The sequence below is a fragment of the Anolis sagrei genome, chromosome 11 (assembly GCF_037176765.1).
Source record: "Anolis sagrei isolate rAnoSag1 chromosome 11, rAnoSag1.mat, whole genome shotgun sequence".
NCBI lineage: Eukaryota > Metazoa > Chordata > Lepidosauria > Squamata > Dactyloidae > Anolis > Anolis sagrei.
Genome location: NC_090031.1, coordinates 14,425,028 through 14,448,070, shown reverse-complemented (window position 1 = coordinate 14,448,070; position 23,043 = coordinate 14,425,028). Strand labels below are relative to the sequence as shown.

Genomic DNA, 23,043 nt, shown 5'->3' with positions numbered 1-23,043 from the left:
GGTCCGTTATTTGTTGGGGTCGCAGTGTTCTCTGGAAGTGAGTGAAGGCACTGCAATTCTCATTGTCTATTGTCAATCCTTCCCGAAACCACTGCAGAACATAGAGTGGGTCATGGTGGGTCTGTGTGCCACGTTTGGTCTAGGTCCGTCATTTGTGAGGGTTGCAGTATTCTCTGGAAGTGAGTGAAGGTACTGCATTTCCCATTGTCTGTTGTCAATCCTCCCTGAAATCACTGCAGGGTGTAAAGTGGGTCATGGTGGTTCTGTGTGCCTCGTTTGGTCCAGGTCCGTCATCTGTGGGGGTTGCAGTGTTCTCTGGAAGTGAGTGAAGGTACTGACATTCCCATTGTCTGTTCTCAATCCTCCCTGAAACCACTGCAGAGCGTAAAGTGGGTCATGGTGGTTCTGTGTGCCACGTTTGGTCCAGGTCAGTCATTTGTGGGGGTCGCAGTGTTCTCTGGAAGTGACTGAAGGTATTGCAATTCTCATTGTCTGTTGTCAATCCTCCCCGAAACCACTGCAGAGCGTAAAGTTGGTCATGGTGGGTCTGTGTGCCACGTTTGGTCCAGATCAGTCATTTGTGAGGGTTGCAGTGTTCTCTGGAAGTGAGTGAAGGTACTGCAATTCCATTGTCTGTTGTCAATCCTCCCTGAAACCACTGCAGGGCATAAAGTGGGTCATGGTGGGCCTGTGTGCCACATTTGATCCAGGTCAGTCATTTGTGGGGGTCGCAGTGTTCTCTGTTGTCTGTTGTCAATCCTCCCTGAAATCACTGCAGGGTGTAAAGTGGGTCATGGTGGTTCTGTGTGCCACGTTTGGTCCAGGTCCAGGTCCGTCATTTGTGAGGGTCGCAGTGATCAAGGGTCTGGAGAACAAGCCCTATGAGGAGCGGCTTAGGGAACTGGGCATGTTTAGCCTGAAGAAGAGAAGGCTGAGAGGAGATATGATAGCCATGTATAAATATGTGAGAGGAAGCCACAGGGAGGAGGGAGCAAGCTTGTTTTCTGCTTCCTTGGAGACTAGGACGCGGAACAATGGCTTCAAACTACAAGAGAGGAGATTCCATCTGAACATTAGGAAGAACTTCCTGACTGTGAGAGCCGTTCAGCAGTGGAACTCTCTGCCCCGGAGTGTGGTGGAGGCTCCTTCTTTGCAAGCTTTTAAGCAGAGGCTGGATGGCCATTTGTCAGGGGTGGTTTGAATGCAATATTCCTGCTTCTTGGCAGGGGGTTGGACTGGATGGCCCATGAGGTCTCTTCCAACTCTTTGATTCTATGATTCTATGATTCTCTGGAAGTGAGTGAAGATATTGCAATTCTCATTGACTTTTGTCAATTCTCCTCGAAACCACTGCAGAGTGTAAAGTGGGTCATGGTGGGACTGTGTCCCACGTTTGTTCCAGGTCCATCATTTGTGGGTGTTTCAGCGGTCACTGGACGTGAGTGACGGTACTGTGTGTGTTCCATCCTTCCTCAAACTGCACCAGGACGTAAAGTGGGTCATGAGGGTCTTTGTGCCAAATGTGGTCCAGGTCCTTGGAGTTAGGTTTTGGAAGAGAGTTGGCGGGTCTGGAGTGAAACTGATTTGCATGTCTTGAAGATCCCAAATGATACTCACACACAGGCGTTTATCTCCATTTCCTCCCTATGTAAAGATTTGTTTACGCCGTACCACCAAGATGAGAGGGTCTTATGATTTAAAGCGAGTTTAGTGCTCTCTCTTCTCTCCTTGCCTTTGGAGCACATTCTTTTATAGGAGCCTTGATGTATAAAAGATGCCAGGGGTCCGCGGCAAAATGTTCTTTAGAGTTTGATGAGCCTTGAGCTATGTCTCCTTCCGTAACCTGCCGCCCGTTGATAGATCTATATTTTTCTTATATATGTGTGCATGCCTTTTAGCATAAATAACCTGCAGGAGGAGATGAGTAACATCCTCGAGTTGCGGAAACAGCTGGAAGAGAACGTTTTCGCGGCCTGGAATTTGCGGAAAGCCCTGGAGGATCAGATCAAGGCCAACCGGAAGGAAGGTGAGAGGGATGCGGCCCTAATTAATTAGAAAATATAACAGATCAAATCTTGTTTTTTAAGGCTTTCAGCATTTTGCGACAGTACGTTGGTTAATGAATCTGAATTACTGTGTTGCAAAATTTATTTATCGTGTCAGAAGCAAATTGAGGAGGAAGCGGAGGAGGAGTACTTGGTAAAACAGAAGTAGGGTTTATTTTAGGTTTGTAAAGACTTAAAAAGTTTATAGCTACTAAAATAAAGTAGAAATATTAAAATAATATTAATATAGCGACCCTACTTTGTGGATTTTACCTCATCGCGAGTGGTCCTGCAACGTAACCCCCGGGATAAGTGAGGTAACACTATAATATGTAAATACAATATATTATATTATTACCATAGCACAATATTAATATTATATATTACCATATTGTACTAAACCATTATACTGTAATATTATTAGTAATATTACATCTTATATAAATAAAAATGTAATGTTCGTTTGTGGGATTAACAGAACCCAAAAAACACTGGACGAATTGACACCAAATTTGGACACAAGACACCTAACAACCCAATGTATGTCCTTCATTGAAACAAAATTGATTTTGTCATTTGGGAGCTGTAGTTCCTGGGATTTATAGTTCACCTACAATCAAAAAGCATTCCGAACCCCACCAACAATGGAATTGAACCAAACTTGGCACACAGTTCTCCCATGACCAACAGAAAATACTGGAAGGGTTTGGTGGGCAGTGTCCTTTGGTTTTGGAGTTGTAGTTCATCTACATCCAGAGATCACTGTGGACAATAAAGGATCTAGACCAAACTCTACACGAATACTCAATATGCTCTAATGTGAACACTGGTGGAGTTTGGGGAAAATAGAATCTTGACATTTGGGAGTTGTAGTTGCTGGGATTTATAGTTCACCTACAATAATGGCATTCCAGGCAGTCATGCCGGCCACATGACCTTGGAGGTGTCTACGGACAACGCTGGCTCTTCGGCTTAGAAATGGAGATGAGCACCACACCCCAGAGTCAGACATGACTGGACTTATGTCAGGGGACTACCTTTACCTTTACCTACAATCATGGACCATTCTGAACCCCACCAATGATAGAAATGGGCGAAACCTCCCACACAGAACCCCCATGTGGGCCACAGCAACACGTGGCAGGGGACAGCTAGTGTAATATAAAATATATAATTATAATATTGTATTATTAGTAGTATTATATCGCATTACAGTATAATATTATAAATATTATATGTATATGCAATATAGTATATTATATTATATATTTATTTACAACATTTATATGCCGCCCTTCTCATCCTGAACGGGACGAGCGGCTTACAAGTTATATATACATACAATATATTATATAATTATTAGAATAGTAGAATATTATATTATAAATACAATTATATTATTAGCAGAGTGCAGGAGACAAGGTGGAACTGTCTTCCTGGCCATCTCTCTTCACTCTGGGGGAGGGAGGCTATCAACGGATAACACAGGAAACAAGGTTGTGCCCGTCAGCTTTCGTATGATATTATTTCTAGTGCCCACTTTATGCTTGATTGTCAGGCAGTGCTTCTTACAAGTCAGAGCACAGTCCAGAGTAACTCCCAGGTGTTTGGGTGTGCTGCAATGTTCCAGTGGGATTCCTTCCCAGGTCATCCTCAAAGCTCAAGGTGCTTGTTTGTTCTTAAGGCGAAAACACACAATTGTATTTTAGATGGATTAGGAATCAGATAGTTTTCCCTGTAATAAAGGAAGTAAGAGTACCTAAAGCTTCGGAGAGCTTTTGTTCAACCGTTTCAAAGCTCCCTGCTTGAGTGGTGATGGCACGATCATCAGCATAGATTGTGCCACAAAATGATGCACATCTAAGAAGGGCATTTGTTAATGAATCTGAATGACTGTGTCACAAAATGTTGCATGTCTACAAAGTGCACCATCATCATGAAACTTTTGGAAAACTGCCATTGTTTACAAAAGAGGGTATTGCAGGGCTCAGACTTAACCCTGGGGGCACGGATGGCACTTTCTCCATTCTCAAAGGAGTCCTAATAACATGTTGAAAACTGTGGTGCTTTTTTCTTAAAGGGGGGGGGGGGTGGGGGTGCTTAGCTAGCTTTTTCCTTGCTCACCACTCATTGAGCCGCTCAGCTTGGAGCAGAAATGCAAACATTTTGCGTGACCCCGCTGCTTTTGCCCGCAGAGGGTTTCTGGCTTTGGAGTAAGCCGATTACAACCGCTTTCCCTCCCCCAAATTGCCCAGTTGAACAACGTAAACCACTTTATTCCCACTCACCTGCTGCCGTCGTTTGCGGCGGTAGCTAAAATAAAAATTCTGCACATTCATCTCTCCCTTTTTTTCACTCCCTGCCCTTCTCCATTCCACCTGCCTGAAATTATTTCAAAATGCAATGCTTTAGATATGCAAATTATAATTCTGCATTATAATTATATAATATATAACATAATATATTTTATATACATATAATATTTTTACTATTATAATGTAATACAATATAATAATAATACAATATTATAATTATATATTTTATATTACATGTACTAATAATATTACAATATAATGGCATAGTACAATATAGTAATATATAATACTAATATTGTGCTATGCTAATAATTTAATATATTGTATGTGTATGTATCTTGTAAACCGCCCTGAATTCCCTTCGGGGTGAGAAGGGCGGCATATAAATGTTATAAATAAATAAATTAGGGTCACAATTCATGCAGATTGCTGTTTGTGAGGAGGGAAAAATCCCCATACATCACAAAAGATTTGGAGGGGAAATTTCCCCTCCCAATAGTACCAAACGTTTGGTATGGGATGTGAGAGGTTGCCACAACTTGTCCCAGAGTCTCAATCCTTATAAAAAAATACTTTGCATTAATTATTATTATTACAGATATTAACTAGCTTAGGTAACCGGTATTGCCGGGTTATTTGAAAAATCAGTTTTTAAATTGTATACAATTGAACTACAACTCCCATGGGTGAACTACAACTCCCATCATGCCAGGTTAACTTGCCCGAACGTATCTCCCTCTACGTCCCACCTCGGAGCTTAAGATCTTCCGGGGAGGTCCCGCTCTCAATCCCGCCGCTGGCGCAAACGGGGATGAGAGACAGGGCCTTCTCAGGGGTGGCTTCCCGCCTGTGGAACTATAAATCCCAGTACCTACAATTCCAAAATGCCCATGCCAATTTTCCTCAAAATCCACCAGTATTCAAATTTGGCCATATCAGGTATGTATGCCAAGTTTGGTCCAGATCTATCATTGTTTGGGTTCATAGTGTGCTCTGGATGTAGGTGAACTACAACTCCTCTAAATCCTTCCAAAGATCTCCTATATGTTTTGTTAGTCATAAATTGTGTTTCTGATGGTGTTTGAGACCATATAGATCCAGAAATAATTGTTGTGTGTTTTATTGGGCAGAGGAAACGCTGTCATGTTGGAGCGACCAGACCTCTTACATGAGCTTTTGCTTAAGAGGACGGGACCATTTGGACTTGCAGATAGACCACCTCTCAGTGGAAGAGCTGAAGAAAAAGGTGGTTGTTTCCATTTCTTTTTTAGCAAATGAGGTGGGTGGGTTCCAATAATTCCAATAATGTTCTAAAGGCCAATTTGGACTTTATTTCGGGAGGGAAGTGTTTGTGCTTTTGCCCAATTGCAGGTCTCCCTCCATGCCCCCTCCTCCTTGCGGGAAAACAGCCGGCTGTTAAAGCATGAGGAGCCAGGCGCACGTGCACGGCCACACACACACACACGCGAGAGTGGGCAACATGGGAGTGGAGGTGGAGGCTTGCCGCATGGAGCCCCTTCTCTTTCCCTGCTATGTCAGGAGGGCAGTCTCTTCCTCCTCCTTTCCCTGTTGGAATAGGAAGGGACAGATGAGTGGCAGTAGCAGCAGTGGGGCCCCCAGGCAAGGAAGAAGGGGAGGAGGAGGTGGAGGAGGAGGCAGCGAGGAAGGTCGACGGTGTTTGAGTGAAGGACCTTCCTTCTCTCCCTCACTCCCTTCCCTTCTTTCCTCCCTCTCCTTCTTCCCTCCCTTTCTTTCCTTTTCTTCCTTCCTTCTCCTTCCTTTCCTTCTTTTCCTCCCTCCCTTCCTTTCCTCCTTCTTTCCCTTTCTTTATTTCCTTCCCCTTCATGTCCTTCCCTCCCTCCTTCCTTTCCCTCTTTCCTTCCTTCTTCCTTCTCCTTCCTTCCTGTCCCTCCTTCTTTCTTTTCCTTCCTTCCCTTCTTTCCCTCCTTCCCTCCCCCCCTTTCTTTTTCCTTCCTTCCTGTCCATCCTTCCTTCTTCCCTTGCTTCTTTCTATGTAAGATATAATACAATATTAAATGGGACAGTCAAGAAGTAACGAGAGAAGGAGGGAAAGAGGGGAGGAATGAAGGAGAGGAAGGAAGGAAGGAAGGAGAGAAGGAGGGAAGGAAAGAAGGAAATAAAAAAGTGAAAGGAAAAAGAGAGGGAAGGAAGAAGAGAAGGAATGAAAGATAGGTAAAGAAGGAAGGAAGGAGAGAAGGAAGGATGTAACCAAAGAGCAAAGAAAGGGAGGAAAGAAACAGGTAGAGATGGAAGAAAGAAGAGAAATAGGGAAAGAAAAAGAGGGAAGGAAGGAGAGAAAGAGGGAGGGAATGTTGGCCATAGCAACAGGTGATGGGTACAGGTAGTTTAAAAAAACCCACATAAAATATATGAAAAAGCAGAAATAAAGGAGAGGAATCATTCAAAAAAGGTTTAGCGATAGGTGATAGCCACATAGGAATCCAAATGTTTAATAAAAATCCAAAAGTAATACAGTCCAGGAATAGCCAAAAATCACAAGTGCAGCATAAATCCATAAGCAAAAGGTATACTTAGAAAAAAAAAGTGAGCAAGAACATTAAAAACAAGAATATTAAAAACTTCCAAGATACTTGAATCCAAAACCAGGATTTGATTTGACACAAGAACTCAGGCCTATTTTCTCACTTGGAGGTAAACAACTGGCTGTTAATAAGCTCTCGTGAAATCATGTTGAATCCCATGAATTTTCTCTATCTCTTTCCCTCATAATCTCTCAGACCTACGGACCCGGTTCTCTGCTCTGATCGGCAAACAAAGACTTTTGCTTATCTCTGTAATGCCAGAGTTTTCCATTTCACTTCATTCTTCTTCACTCGACCCCTTATCTAATTACGTTGTTTCTGGCTCCTGCTGCAATAGTATGTTTATTTCTATTTTTGGACCCTGGGCCATACTCAGCACCCAGAGCCCAGACTGAAGCCATGGTTGCCAGCATGTATTTTTTCAGAAATATTGTGCATGATGTGCTTGCAAAATAAATAAATAAATAAAATGGCAGGATTTTCTGTGTCTTTCAAGCCGTGTTGTAAAATTGATCCGCGAACCTGTGAACAATTCCTTGTCTCCTCTTTCAGATCGTCGAACTCTTCTCAGTGGTGAAGGAGCTGCATTTGGAGATCCAAGACCTTCGAAGGAAGCAACTGGACTACTCCCCGTCTGGTTCCCTGGAAAAGGAGAGTCAGAGGCTGTTGGACAACAGTGAGGTGAGGGTCTATTTCCCCCAAACTCCACCATGTTCACATTTGGGCAGATTGAGTATTCATGCCAAGTTTGGTCCAGATCCATCATTGTTTGAGTCCACAGTGCTCTCTGGATGGAGGTGAACTAGAACTCCCAAACTCAAGGTCAATGCCTTCCAAACCCTTCCAGTATTAGCTGTTGGTCATGTGAGTTCTGTGTGCCAAGTTTGGTTCAATTCCATCGTTGGTGGAGCCCAGAATGCTCTTTGACTGTAGGTGAACTACAAATCCCAGCAACAACAACTCCCAAATGCCAAGATCTATTTTCTTCAAACTCCACCAGTGTTCACATTTTGGCAGATTAAGTAGTCATGCCAAGTTTAGTCCAAATTCAACATTGTTTGAGTCCACAACGCTCTCTGAATGTAGGTAAACTAGAACTCCCAGAGCTCAAGGTCAATGCCTTCCAAACCCATCAAGTATTAGTTGTTGGTCATGGTAGTTCTGTGTGCCAAGTTTGGTTCAATTTCATCGTTGGTGGAGTTCAGAAAGCTATTTGATTGTGGGTAAACTACAAATCCCAGCAACTACAACTCCCAAATGTCAAGATCTATTTTCCCCAAACTCCACCAGTGTTCGCATTTGAGCAGATTGAGTAGTTATGCCAAGTTTAGTCCAGATCCATCATTGTTTGAGTCCACAGCGCTCTCTGAATGTAGGTGAACTAGAACTCCCAAAGCTCAAGGTCAATGCTTTCCAAACCCTTCCAGTATTAGTTGTTAGTCATCAGAGTTCTGTGTGCCAAGTTTGGTTCAATTCCATTATTGGTGGAGTTCATTGGTGAACTATAAATCCCAGCAACTACAACTCCCAAATGACAAAATCAGTCCCCCCTCCCAACCCCACCAATATTCAAATTTGGGCATATCGGGTATTTGTGCCAAATTTGGTCCAGTGAATGAAAATACATCCTGCATATCAGATATTTACATTATGATTCATAACAGTAGCAAAATCACAGTGATGAAGATGCAATGAAAATAATGTTATGGTTGGGGGTCACCACAAAGGAGGAATTGTATTAAGGGGTCACGGCATTAGGATGGCTGAGAAACACTGAAATAGCCACTTCTCTCCAGGATGGAGAAAGAGGTGCCTTTGGACAGAAGGTCTCTTTAGCTTCGGTCAATCAACCACGTCCTTATTTGTTTGGCTGCATAATACCTTTACGTTGCAGATTGTCGTTCTTTCTCCGGGGCGACTTCCAGGGCTCCCCCTCTCCTTTAATTTTCCTTCTTTGGTACGTATACAGCCATCAGCGGAATGAAAGGCAAGCAAACAGCGCTGCTGAGTGACAGTTTCTATCTTGAGTCCGTAAATTGGACTTCTGCCTCAAAGAACCGGAAAATGGAATGTTTGAAGAACTTGATTTTTGTCTCTTTCTGGCAGATTTGTAGCCGCGGGAGCGGATCTTGTATTTACCCAGGTTTGATGGCCCTGCACTCAATTAAGGGACAGCCTGGCTGAGTGTCCTTGTGCTCAGGCATTAAGTCGGCCATTATCTCGGGCGACGGAAAGCCTCCCCTCTTCGCTGGGTATTTCTTCTGGAGTTTCTGGGCCGCCCTCCTATTTCGGAATCACTCCGAGTTGGCTACGGCAACACTTTTGGAATTACTATTATTACACTTTGTTCTTTCTCCCACTCAGGACATCATTCCACAGATATATAAACCCCACTTGCCTAGTTTCCATTAAACATCGAGAAAACCAAAGTACGTTTCCAGCAGTCACTGGCCAATCCCTCTCCAATGCCAGAAATACCGTTTAATGGTGTAACATTAGAAAATGTTGACCGTTTCCGCTCCCTTGGTAGCCACCTCTCCACCAAAAGTCAACATTCACACTGAAATTCAACACCGCCTGAGCTCTGCGAGTGCAGCATTTTTCCAAATGAAGCAAAGAGTGTTTGAGGACCGGGACATCCGTAGGGATACCAAGGTGCTTGTTTATAAAGCTATTGTCCTCTCAACCCTGCTATACGCCTGTGAGACTCCTGGAATGACTCCATCAGCGCTGCCTCCGGAAAATTCTGCAAATCTCTTGGGAAGCGGACAAATGTCAGCATGCTGGAAGAAGCAAAGACCATCAGCATCGAAGCGATGGTCCTCCGTCATCAACTCCACTGGACTGGCCATGTTGCCTGGATGCCCAACCACCATCTCCCAAAACAGTTGCTCTATTCCTAACTCAAGAATGAAAAACGGAATGTTGGTGGACAGGAAAAGAGATTTAAAGATGGACCATCCTTCTAAAGGACAGGAAGGAGGGGGCTGACCTGATCGCACCAGGAAGGGAGTTCCATAGCCGGGGAGCAATCACTGAGAAGGCCCTGTCTCTCGCTCCCCCCCCCCCCCCCCCGCAATCGTGCCTGTGACAATGGCGGGACGGAAAGCAGGGCCTCCCTGGAGAATCTTAATCTTCGTGATGGTTCATAGGGAGAGATGCATTCGAACAGGTAATTTGGGACAGGGCTGTTTAGGGCTTTATAGGCCAAAGCCAGCACTTTGAATTGTGCTCGGTAGCAAACTGGCAGCCAGTGGAGCTGGCATAACATGGGAGTTGTATGCTCCCTGTGTGCCGTCCCAGTTATTAACCTCTTGTTGGACTATTGGAAGCTTACGAGCAGTCTTCAAAGACAACCCCACGTAGAGTGCATTGCAGTAGTCTATCCTGGATGTAACGAGAGCGTGGACCACTGTGGCCAAATCTGACTTCCCAAGGTACGGGCGCAGCTGGCACACAAGTTTTAATTGTGCAAACGCTCCTGGCCACCGCTGCAACCTGGGATTCCAGGCTCACTAATGAGTCCAGGAGGACCCCCAAGCTGCGAACCTGTGCCTTCAAGGGGAGTGTGACCCCATCCAGCACAGGTTGTGACCCTACACCCTGTTTGGTCTTGTGACTGACCAGTAGGACCTCTGTTTTGCCTGGATTCAACTTCAATTTGCTCGCCCTCATCCAGATTGTAACAGCGGCCAGGCACCGGTTCAGGACTTGGACAGCCTTCTTAGCGTCTGGTGGAAATGAGTGATAGAGTTGGACATCATCTGCATACAGATGGCATCGAACTCCAAAACTCCAGATGATCTCACCCAGCGGCTTCATGTAGATGTTTAACAACATGGGGGACAGTACTGAGCCCTGTGGGACCCCACAGGACAATGGCTGTGGGGCCGAGCAGGATTCCCCCAGCAACACCTTCTGGTTATGACCCTCCAGAAAGGACTGGAGCCACTGCAGAACGGTCCCTCCAAGACCCATCCCTGCAAGGCGCCCCAGAAGGTATCGGAGGCCTCTGAGAGGTCCAGGAGAACCAACAAGGACACACTCCCCCTTTCGAGCTCTCTGCGGAGATCATCCACTAAGGCGACCATGGCTGTCGTAAACCCAACTGTGATGGATCCAGATAATCAGTTTCATCCAAGAACCCCTGGAGCTGCGAAGGAAATACAAAAAATACTGAAGATTAAAATAACTCTTAAAGCCGAAATATTCTTACTGGGAATTACGGATCAAAAACTTGAGAGTAACACAGGCAAACTTCGATTCCTTTCCACAATCACTGCTAGAATTTGCGATGCGAGATTATGGTGAAAAAAGGAAATACCTACAATTGAAGACTGGAATAAAAAACATTATGGACAGAAGAAACATGGACAGGCTAAGCTACATATTACAAAAATATAAAGGGAAAATAGAAAAAGAGACAGACTGGAAAATGATAAATGAATATTTAAAATAAGATGTAAGAGGTAGGACATATATAAGTATAGAAATGCCTCACAAAATAATAAAAAATAAGACAAAAAAAGAAAAAGAAAAGAAAGAATGGAGAACCGAAAAACTACAGAAGAAGGAAAAGGAAGAAGCCCTCTTCGAAGTATTTTGGAAGTTGGACCGAAGAAAATTAACACTTCTCCTCTCTTCTTTCTTTTCTTTCTTTTCCTCCTCCTCCTCCTCCTCCTCCTCCTCCTCCTCCTCCTCCTCCTCCTCCTTCTTCTTCTTTTTCTTCTTTCGTTTGATTTTTGTTGTTCCTTTTTTATTCTATTTTTCTGGTCTCTATTTTAGACCGGTTTTTAAAAATCTTGTTAATATTTTAAGCTATGTTGTGTTATGAAAATATTCAACAACTCTGTAATGGGAATGCCAGCCGTTAGAGGAGTATTTTTGGGAGACCTTCGCCTTTTTATATTTTCAGCCTTTTTAGCTCGAAAGAAATGGGATTTTGCCTTCTAGGAGTAGAAATCTGATTGTAACACTTGGTTGCAAAACTACCCCCACTTTTCAACAACGTCTTCATCCTATATGGACTCCTACGAGGGTCCCAGGGCAGAAAGAGATACCATGATTATGTTACGACTCTTCTAAAAGGCATGGTTTTCTGCTCATTTAAATGCATGGATAGCCTTGCTTTCGGTGTCTCGTTCTTTTTCCAAAACGAGACCGAAAATGCAAATCCCTGCCACTGCTTCATCCCACATCTCCCTTTGGGCCCCAGGGAAGAGATTGTGTGACTCTGTTCCCTCTGCCCCGACTGTCCCCCCGAACGTCTGCTTTCAGATGGAGAACCCCTTGTGCCAAGTCCTGCCGTCGGGAATGTTGCAAACCAAGCATATCAGCAATTCGTTTAGGAAAAAGAAAAAATACCCTATTTCTCAAGGTTTTTGTTGGCCACGGGGAGAGTTGCAAGAGGCAGCTTTGATCCTCTGCAGACCTTTCCTTGGCCTTCAGCCATGTCGTTTTGCATATCGTGTGGTTTTTCTTTGCCCGTCCAGAAATTAAAGTCTATTCCTTGAGGGGGTTTAAGCATAACATAAGAGTTAACCCCCAGACTCTTATCTGTGGCTGCCTGCGTTGGCTTCGCTCTCTTTGGCCTTTTCCTTTTCGCTACTGGCATGAAGGCCAAGTATGCTTTGTAGGGAAACTAGGACTGACCTCGAAGAAAGACAGGGACCTTCTTAAAGTATATATAGATACTAACCGTCCCCTGCCACGTGTTGCTGTGGCCCAGTCTGGTGATCTGGAAAATCAAGTAATGAGAAAGTGTTGGTTTCTAATCTTTCAAATCTATATCTCTGTGTGTGAATCATATATATCTATGGCTGGATGGCTCTCTGTCAGGAGGGCTTTGATTATGTTTTCTTGCCCTGGTGAAGGGATTTGGACTGGATGGCCTTAAGTATTTTCTATTGCTCATGGGGGTTCTGTGTGGGAGATTTGGCCCAATTCTGTCGTTTGTGGGGTTCAGAATGCTCTTTGATTGTAGGTGAACTATAAATCCCAGTAACTACAACTCCCAAATGTCAAGGTCTATTTCCCCCAAGTGCCATCTGTGTTCCTAGTTGGGCATATGCAGTATTTGTGCCAAGTTTGGTCCAGATTCATCATTGTTTGAGTCCACGGTGCTCTTTGGGTTTAGGTGTACTACAACTCCCAAACTCAACGTCAATGCCCACCAAACCCTTCTAGTCTTTTCTGTTGGTCATGGGAGTCCTGTGTGCCATGTTTGGTTCAATTCCATCATTGGTGGAGTTCAGAATGCTCTCTGATTGTAGGTTAACTATAAATCCCAGCAACTATAACTCCCAAATGACAAATTCAATGTTTTGAGTGATGGTCACTCCTTGGGTTAGTAGATGTATTGTGTCCAAATTTGGCAGCAATTTGCCCAGTGGTTTTTGAGTTATGTTAATCCCACAAACGAACATTACATTTTTATTTATATAGACTAACTGTCCTCTGCCATGTGTTGCTGTGGCCCAGTTTGTGTATATGCGTTTTGTGTTTGTAAATATGTGTTTATGTCTGCGTATATATTTGTGTATATGTGTATATATTTGTGTTTGCGTGTGTATATACTTGTGTATATATTTGTGTATTTGTGCTTATATGTGTATATGTATATTGTGTATATGTGTGTGCTTGTGTATATGCATATATGTGTGTATATGTGTGTATGTATGTGTATATGTGTGTTGGTGTATATGTATTTGTGTATATTTGTGTGTGCTTGCGTATATATGTGTGTGTATGTATGTGTGCATGTGTATATGTATATTTCTGTGTATATATGTGTATACGTATATTGTGTATACGTGTGTGCTTGTGTATATGCATATATGTGTGTTTATATGTGTGTATGTATATATATGTATGTGTAGGTGTATATGTAGTGTGTATATTTGTGTGTGCTTGCATATATATATGGGTGTGTCTGTATGTATATGAATGTATGTGTATATGTATATATGGTTTATTTTGGGGGCTTTTAAAGTCCGTTCTGCTGGTTTTCTTGTGTGTTTTTAGGGGTGATGGTCACTTGTTGGCCTGATAAGTGCCTTGTGTCCAAATTTGCTGGAAGCAGGCTTCCTTTCTGCTGCCCTAGAGACTAGAACGCAATGAAAGAATGGCTCCAAACTACAGCCAAGGAGATTCCACCTGAAAATTCGGAAGAACTTCCTAACTGCGTGAGAGATCTGTTCAGCAGTGGAACTCTCTCTCTTCCCAGGAGGCTCATTCTTTGGAGGCTTTAAAATAGAGGATGGATGACCATCTGTCGGGAGTACTTTGAATGAGATCTTCCTGCTTCCTGACAGATTGGGGTTGGACTGGATGGCCCACGAGATCTCTTCCAATTCTATGATTCTATCAGAGCTCAAGAAGGGAGAAGGAAGTGATCACTTTTGGGAAATACTTCTATCCACCCGTCACCACCTTCAACACTACTTTTCAGCCTGAACATCCAAATGGGAGAATGTTTGATTGTAACGGCTGCTTTTGCCTATGCGGTGTGATCCAAGAAGGTGGAAGATGGAGACCTCCTCAAGGGAGATGGGCTCGCTCTCTTTTGGCCTCCTCGATACAGCTGCCAACAGGAGTGTGAAATCGGCAACCATAAAAAGCCAAGTCTGGAAGCAGAAATGTCATTGATCTCAACGGGCGGAATTGTTGTGTCATCTCTGACACAGTTGAGGAATCTGAGGCAGAGCTGACATTTTATTATGATTTTCAAAAACACTATCGGCACGTGAACTGAGGACAAGCCTGAGCTGTTTATCGTAAACTCCCGACTCTTTGGTTGTTGTAGTTTTTTTCTAGAAGCATTCTCTCCTGACGTTTCGCCTGCATCTATGGCAGGCGCCCTCATTTATTTATTATTTACTAGCCGTCCCCTGCCACGCATTGTTGTGGCCCACTGGTGGTCATGGGGGTTCTGTGTGGGAGCTTTAGCCCAATTCTATCATTGGTGGGGTTCAGAATGCTCTGGGATTGTAGGTGAACTACAAATCTCAGCAACTACAGTTCCCAAATGTCAAGATTCTATTTTCCCCAAACTCCACCAGTGTTCATATTTGGACATATTGAGTATTCATGTAAAGTTTGGTTTTGGTCCAGATCCATCATTGTTTGAGTCCACAGTGCTTTCTGGATGTAGGTGAACTACCAACTCCAAAACCAAAGGACACTGCCCACTAAACCCTTCCAGTATTTTCTGTTGGTCATGGGAGAACTGTGTGCCAAGTGTGGTTCAATTCCATCGTTGGTGGGGTTCAGAATGCTCTGATTTTAGGTGACTATAAATCCCAGCAATTACAACTCCCAAATGACAAAATCAGTTTTTTTGAGTGAAGGACATACATTGCGTTGTTAGGTGTCTTGTGTCCAAATTTGGTGTCAATTCGTCCAGTGGTTTTTGAGTTCTGTTAATCCCACAAACAAATATTACATTTTTAAATATAGATTTACAGTATTTATATTCCGCCCTTCTCACTCGCAGGGGACTCTGGGAAGATCACAATGCACATATACATGGCAAACATTCAATTCCATAGACACACAACATATATAGACAAACATACAAAGGCTATTTAACTTTTCAGCTCCATGAGGGTATGATTTTTGAATTCCGGCCACCGGGGGAGCTATCGCTTCACCATCCACTTGTGACACCAATGGAGTACTTCCTCATTCTTTTGCCCGCTGCTGGAGAATTTTATGGCATCGTAAATTAGTTAAATCGGCCTCCCCACATAAGTGGTACCTACATTTCCTACTTGACAGATGCAACTGTCTTTTGGGCTGCAAAGAGGGAAGAGAGAGGGGGCTACAGATGAAAACAGTTCCACCTTGTCTCCTCTGCTTTACTAATAATATAATATATTATATTGTATACACATATAATACTTATAATATTATAATGTAATACAATATAATGCTATTACTACTAATAACAATACAATATTATAATTATATATTTTCTATTACATGTAATTACTAATAACATTACAATATAATGGTGTAGTACAATATAGTAATATATAATACTGATATCATACTATGCTAACAATTTAATATATTGTATGTACCTTGTAAGCCACTCGGAGCCCCCTTCGGGGTAAGAAGGGCGGCGTATAAATGGCGTAAATAAATAAATAAATAAAGGTCGACAGCAAGCTAGACAAACGTTTGGGAACTTACTCCGACCCAAGTTGGCTTCAGACTCATGACCTTTTGGTCAGTAGTGATTTTAATGCAGCTGACGCCCAACCAGCTGTGTCACAACCCGGTCACAGAGGTTGTGAGGTCTGTTGGAAACTAGGAAAATGTGGTTTATATACGAGGTATCTGTGGAAAGTCCAGGGTGGGAGAAAGAACTCTTGTCTGTTGGAGGTAGGTGTATATATTTCAATTGGCCACCTTGATTAGCATATGATGGCCTGACCGTTTTTAGATATGGCTTGTTGCTCTAAATGCCATCTAACGCAATCTTTGTTACTCTGTTGTTGCAGGCCCATTCTTTTAATTTATCTTTTTCGTTTAAAGACACGGCTTCTTTGTACACGTTTCATATCACCTGCTTTTTCTTTTGCCCGTGCTTCATTGTTCATACCATTCCATACTTCTGTTTAGTTTCTGGAAAGCCCGGAAGCCAGCCGGACTCTGACCGAAGGTTTCGACGACGAGACAAGCCAGGGCCCCGAGATGGTCGGCGAGGTGGGATTTTGTCAATTTTTGTCAGTGTGTTTTTTGTCATTCTGTGTTTTGATTATTATTATTATTATTATTATAAAACATTATTTATTATTATTATTATAAACATAATAAGATTAGTACAAACAAGTGGGATTTTGTCAATTTTTGTCAATGTGTTTTTTGTCATTCTGTGTTTTGTTTATTATTATTATTATTATTATTATTATTATTATAAAACATTATTTATTATTATTATTATTTTAAACATAATAAGATTAGTACAAACAAGGTCGCTATGCAGGCTGTTGTACTGGATCACACTTCAGACACTTTCCAAGTGTCTAGGACTATGTGATGTATCGGCGAATAATGTGTGTAGATCCCAGTAGTGTGGTAATTTTGTCAGCACCAATTGTTTTTAAGTGCAGGCCAAGGTCTTGAAGCACTGCACCCAGTGTGCCGATCACCACTGGGACCCCCTTGGCTGGCTTGTGCCAGAGTCGTTACAGTTCGATTTTTAAATTTTCGTGTTGTGTCAGTGTTTCCAGTTGTTTCTCTTCAATCCTGCTGTCGCCTGGGATTGCAGCATCAACGAGCCATACTTTGTTTTTTAACACGATTGTGAGATCAGGAGTGTTGTGCTCCAAAACTCTGTCAGTCTGTATTTTGTCTAGGGGATGCTGGGAGTTGTAGTCCGGAAGAGTGTGTGGATATGCTATTGTGTGCGTGTGTTTTGTTTTGTTTTTGCCAGGGGGAGTAGTTTTTGTGCATGCGCTATAGCGTCTTTTTGCTTTTTTTGCCTCTTTAAGTCCCTTCCGTTGTGGTTTTCAGTGTTTTTATAAGTGATGGTCACTCGTTGGCCTGATTGGTGTCTTGTGTCCAAGTTTGGGGTCAATTCGTTCAGTGGTTTTTGAGTTCTGTTAATCCCACAAACAAACATTACATTTTTATTTATATAGACTAGCCGCCCCCTGCCACTCGTTGCTGTGGCCCAGTCTGTGTATATGTCTTTTGTGTGTGTATATGTGTATATATTAGGCCTGGGCAATCCATGGTTCTAAATGGTTCTAAAGTACTTACAAAACTAAAGTTCTGGTGGTGAAAATTTCAGAACTCTAACGAAACTTTCAAAACTTAATTATTATTTCATTATTGGCGATTTTTATGACAGAACCAATTAGGGACTGCCATTTATAATGAAATTTTGAGAGTTTTGTTAGAGTTTTGAAATTTTCACCACCAGAACTTTAGTTTTGTAAGTACTTTAGAACCATTTAGAACTATGCATTGCCCAGGCCTATATGTGTGTTTGTGTATATATATGTGGTTTTGCACATGCGTTGTTATCTATCTGTCTGTCTGTCTGTCTGTCTGTCTGTCTGTCTGCTGTGTTTTCCAGTGTTTTATGAGTGATGATCACTTGTTGGCCTGATAGGTGTATTGTGTCCAAATTTGGTGTCAATTCGTCCAGTGGTTTTTGAGTTATGTTAATCCCACAAACGAACATTAAATTTCTATTTATATAGATAGCTGAAGCATTTTTTTACGGAGTCGACTGTAAACACTGCACATTGTTGCTAACAGATTTGTGTAATCAAAAAACTTGATTTTACTTTTGCCACTTATCTCGTGACCCTCATCATTGAGCTAAGCTTTATCACATTTGGGGTCGGGACCAACAGTTTGGGAATTCAAATTATACCCACGGTGCTCCCTTCAACCTTGTTGCTATTACCTCTGTTGCTCTTTCCCTTCTAGAAACGTTCTCTTTCGTGAGCGCAATAACCATATCGAATCGGGTGTTCATTAGTCTTGGTAATCATGAATCGTATGTGGGGTATGATTACACGGTCCATCTTTATCATGGGGATTAAACATTTCTGAGATGATAAAAGTCTTATTATGCAAGTGATCACAACCCTCAGAGTAATAGAACATTGGTATACGTGTCTCGAGGGGGGCTTTCCCTCTAATATGGTAACAACACATTTTTCCCCTGCAGGTAATTCCGTCTGACTATCCGGATAGACAGGGTAGGAATCTAAATAAGTCCGGGCTCAAAGATGAGCCGGCTGACGGCGCAGACTTCCCTGGTGATGAATGTGAAGCTCAAGAGGGGCGTTCGGTGGCTGCGTCTCTTTTCAGTGGATCGAGGTGAGCAGTAGGCATGGATAGAGCTGCATCGGATAACTCGTTGCTCGTAATAATTTCATTAAGAATCTTTTAAATCCTTGTGTGTTTATTGTTTATTTTTATATGTGATTTATATTAACTGTATTGTATTGTATTGTTTTTGGCCTCATGTAAGCCGCTCCAAGTCCCTTGGGGATATGGTGGTGGGGTATAAATAAAGTATTATTATTATTATTATTATTATTATTATTATTAAAAACCGGAAGTTCCTTTTCCCTTACGAAGCTTTTTCCGCCATTTTTGTAACGACTCAGGAAGTAAGTCGGAAATGATTCCGCGTATTTTCAGCCCTTTACTAGCATGCTGGGAGGCTCCTTGCCTCCAACCAATCAGGGGAGAAGATTTGGGAGAGCACATGGCTCAGAGGCTCATTCAGAGCCAGGAAGGGAAGGGAGAAGAGCAAAGGAAGGGAGGTTGTGTTGAAGGGAGGTTAGGAAAAGAGCACAGCGGTGCACCAGTTGCTCCCGTACCTTGGGAAGTCTGATCTGGCCACAGTGGCTCTTGTTACATCCCGAATAGACTACTGCAACGCACTTTACGTGGGGTTTCCTTGAAGACTGGAAACTTCAACTGATCCAGTGAGCGGCAGCCAGATTGCTCACCGGAGCGACATACAGGGAGCACACCACCCCGTTGTTGTGCCAGCTCCACTGGCTGCCGGTTCAGTTCCGAGCACAATTCAAGGTGCTGGTTTTGACCTACAAAACCCTGTACGGTTCCAGTCCAGTGTATCTGTCCGATCGTATCTCCCTCTACGTCCCACCCCGGAGTTTGAGATCATCTGGGGAGGCCCTGCTCTCGACCCCATCACTGTCACAAGTGAGGCTGGTGGAGACGAGGAGCATGGCTTTCTCAGTGGTGGCCCCTCACCTGTGGAACTCACTCCCGGGGGAAATTAGAGCATCATCATCCCTCCTCTCCTTCAGGAGGAAGGTAAAGACGTGGTTGTGGGACCAGGCCTTTGGGCAATCTGACAACTAGATAAGACAATCAGACGAGTAAGACTGACAGGACTGACAAAGTGGAATTGAAAATTAGAACTATGAGATAGCGAACACTGACCGTTTATGAGGAGGAATTGGGTTTGTATTGGTTTTATTGATTTTATTGGTTTTATTGGTTGTAATGCAGGAATTGTTGATTAACTGTGAATTGATGTTATTTTTGTTTTTGACTGTTATGTGATGCGGGCATCGAATTGTGCCTTTGCTTTTATAAGCCGCTCTGAGTCCCCTTCGGGGTGAGAAGGGCGGGGTAGAAGAAACCGAAATAAATAAATAAATAAAACAAGCAAGCAAGCAGAGAAGAAGGGCTGGGAAGAAGGGTTGTTGCCTCCCTGGCTGGCTGGTCAACCTGCCTTGCCGCTTGTGTGTTGTTGCTGCTGTTGGGGTTTGGGATGGGTAGACACCGCGAGGGTAGTGTGTGAGTGAGTGACGTGGGTGGAAAGAGCAACACGGAGGAACCAAAGCACTCACTCCAACATTTTAAAAAGCCAACGTTGTAGCAGGTTTCTCTGGCCTCAGTGTTTTTTAGTTTGTGTTGCACATTGCCCCAAAAGAACTAGATCTCCCATCAATTTAGGCCACTCTTTGAACACAAACTCTCCTTCCTAAAATTGTGAAATCAGCTTCCAAGGTAAAAAGGGCAAGGCAGTTTGTTATTTTTTTTTTCCTTGGAGTTGCCTAAAAAGATACTGCAAATCCCATACTTTAAAGTCTGGGCAATCGAGTACACCATTAACGAAGCGATTCGGAAATTTCTGAAAGTTCTGAATTTTTTTGTGTGAAAAATCCGTAATTCAGTTCTGGCAATTGCGTCCACCATTAACAAAGCGATTTGGAAATTTTGGAAAGTTCTGAATTTTTTTTCTGAAAAATTCACAATTCAATTCTGAATCGAACCACCAGTGCCCCCTACATCAAAAACGAATTTTGAACCATTTTTTTAATCAACCAAGCCTAGTGAGCAAGCTCGTTCCAGAGAAATGGAAGAAAGCGGTTTGCAACGAGTGTGGATTTAGATAATGGCAGCTCCCTTCCTTTCACCTGGGAGATTGGCAGCCATTTCAAGCCACCATGCAATTAAGTAATTAGGAGAGGCATTGGCGGCAAGGTGGCACAGGGCCAGGCGCTGGCAGAGAAAGCGCTCCAGGACGCTAGAGATAAATAGACAAAATGAGAACTGCTAAAAAAGGACCTCCTCCAGAGCACGACCTGGACACTTAAAGTGGTCACACGAAAGGAGTTAGGAAAACCATGAGCTGGGGAGTCAGGGAGGATTTGGAAAACGTCAACAACAGCTTCACCGAAACCTTTTTATTATTATTTTATATCCAAAGTATTGCATAAATAAGCAAGTATAAATCTGGGCTGTTGTAAGTTTTCCGGGCTGTCTGGCCCTGTTCCTGAAGCATTCTCTCCTGACGTTTCACCTGCATCTATGGCAGGCATCCTCAGAGGTTGTGAGGTCTGTTGGAAACTAGGACAGCGGTTTATATATCTGTGGAATGTCCAGGTTGGGAGGAAGAACTCTTCTCTGTTGGAGCTAGGTGGTCCTGGACAGGGTTGGCTTGAGGTGCCTTCCTCTTGGCACATTTCTCCCTTTCATCCTCCATTCGTGCCTCTTCAAATTCTGCAGCACTGCTGGTCACAGCTGACCTCCAGTTAGAGCGCTCAAGGACCAGGTCTCCCCAGTTCTCGGTGTCTATACCACAGTTTTTGAGGTTGACTTTAAGCCCATCTTGAAATCGCTTTTCATGTCCACCAACATTCCATTTTCTGTTCTTGAGTTCGGAGTAGAACAACTTCTTTGAGGGACGGTGGTCGGGCATTCAGAGTTGATGACGGAGGATCATAGCTTCAATACTGGTGGCCTTTGCTTCTTCCATCACGCTGACATGAGATGTCGTTGTCTCATATAATTTATATAGATGACATAATAGAGAGATTGGTCTGTAGTTCCTGGCATTGGAGGCGTTATTATTATTATTATTATTATTATTATTATTTACCGCATTTCCAGAGGCAACTCAAGGCAGTTCAGTCAGCAGCGATTCGCTGCCATAACAAATATCAAAATACAATTAAAACAATTATAAAAAACAATTCAACATTTAAAATCTAATATAAAAAGTAGACAGGAGCCCCCAGTGGCGCAGTGGGTTAAACCCCTCTGCCGGCAGGACTGAAGACGGACAGGTCACAGGTTCGAATCCGGGGAGAGCGTGGACGAGCTTCCTCTATCAGCTCCAGCTCCTCATGCGGGGACATGAGAGAAGCCTCCCACAAGGATGATAAAACATCAAAACATCCGGGCATCCCCTGGGCAACGTCCTTGCAGACGGCCAATTCTCTCACACCAGAAGCAACTTGCAGTTTCTCAAGTCGCTCCTGACACGACCAAAAAAAAGAAAAAAAAGAAAAGAAGAAGCAAATATATCTGTAAAACCTGTATTTACCAGGTTTTAAAATGGCCATAATCTTAGTTTTCACTCCATAGTTTGGGGATCTGTTTGTGTGCCAAGCATGCAAAAATTCAAAAGTCGAAACTAAGAACATGAATTTTGACAGGGAGATCTTCAAATATCTCCAATATTGACTCATTTCTCCAATTTGCTTGAAACTTTGCTAACAAGCATTTCCGATCCCGGCTCCCCATCCTTTCTCTTCCACCCGCAAGCTTTTGAGTACTCGAGCCCTACACGCAGTCCTTTTTCTATTGCCTCGCCGTAAATTCTCTCGGCATGATTGGTGCCAATGCAATGGGAGTGGAGTAATTTTAATTCTCACGAATGGCATTAAGACGCCAGTGTGGAGGCATTAAAAACGTACTTAGCATTCTCTCGTTCAAATGCCAGCCTCCTAAATGCCGCCGTTCTCAGCAGCCTGTTGTATTTCAACATGTCTTTATTGATACTCAGGAAACAAAGAAGGGAGTTTGTTTTCCGTATCTTCATCCCCTTTATTTATATGTCATTCAGTTGCAAAATGGCTTGTCCAAACAGAGGTCAAAACTGGAAGATGTTTTGTGTACGTTCTGAGTAGCCTTGAGTATTTAGAGGGATATTTTGACCGCTAGTAAAACTGAATTTAGGATTGTGCACAGTGATGTTCTGCACGTATGAATTCATTCCGAACACTTACAATCAGAACATTCCTGCCTCTGAACATCTACAGAGTCCCCTCGGGAAGATAGGGTGGGTTATAAATAAAGTATATATTGTTGTTGTTGTTGTTG

General features: G+C 43.0%; 1 protein-coding gene across 4 annotated transcripts in view; it reads left to right on the top strand.

Moving 5' to 3' along the window:
- The window catches only part of CDK5RAP2 (CDK5 regulatory subunit associated protein 2), a 144,606-nt gene that overhangs the window by 49,162 nt on the left and 72,401 nt on the right, over positions 1 to 23,043 (top strand). For all 4 annotated transcript variants that reach the window (XM_067471894.1, XM_067471895.1, XM_060757314.2 and 1 more), the window contains exons 16-20: positions 1,899 to 2,026; positions 5,491 to 5,606; positions 7,477 to 7,605; positions 16,552 to 16,635; positions 18,617 to 18,768. In XM_067471894.1, the coding sequence (XP_067327995.1) occupies positions 1,899 to 2,026; positions 5,491 to 5,606; positions 7,477 to 7,605; positions 16,552 to 16,635; positions 18,617 to 18,768 (609 nt within the window). The remainder of the gene's footprint in view (positions 1 to 1,898; positions 2,027 to 5,490; positions 5,607 to 7,476; positions 7,606 to 16,551; positions 16,636 to 18,616; positions 18,769 to 23,043) is intronic.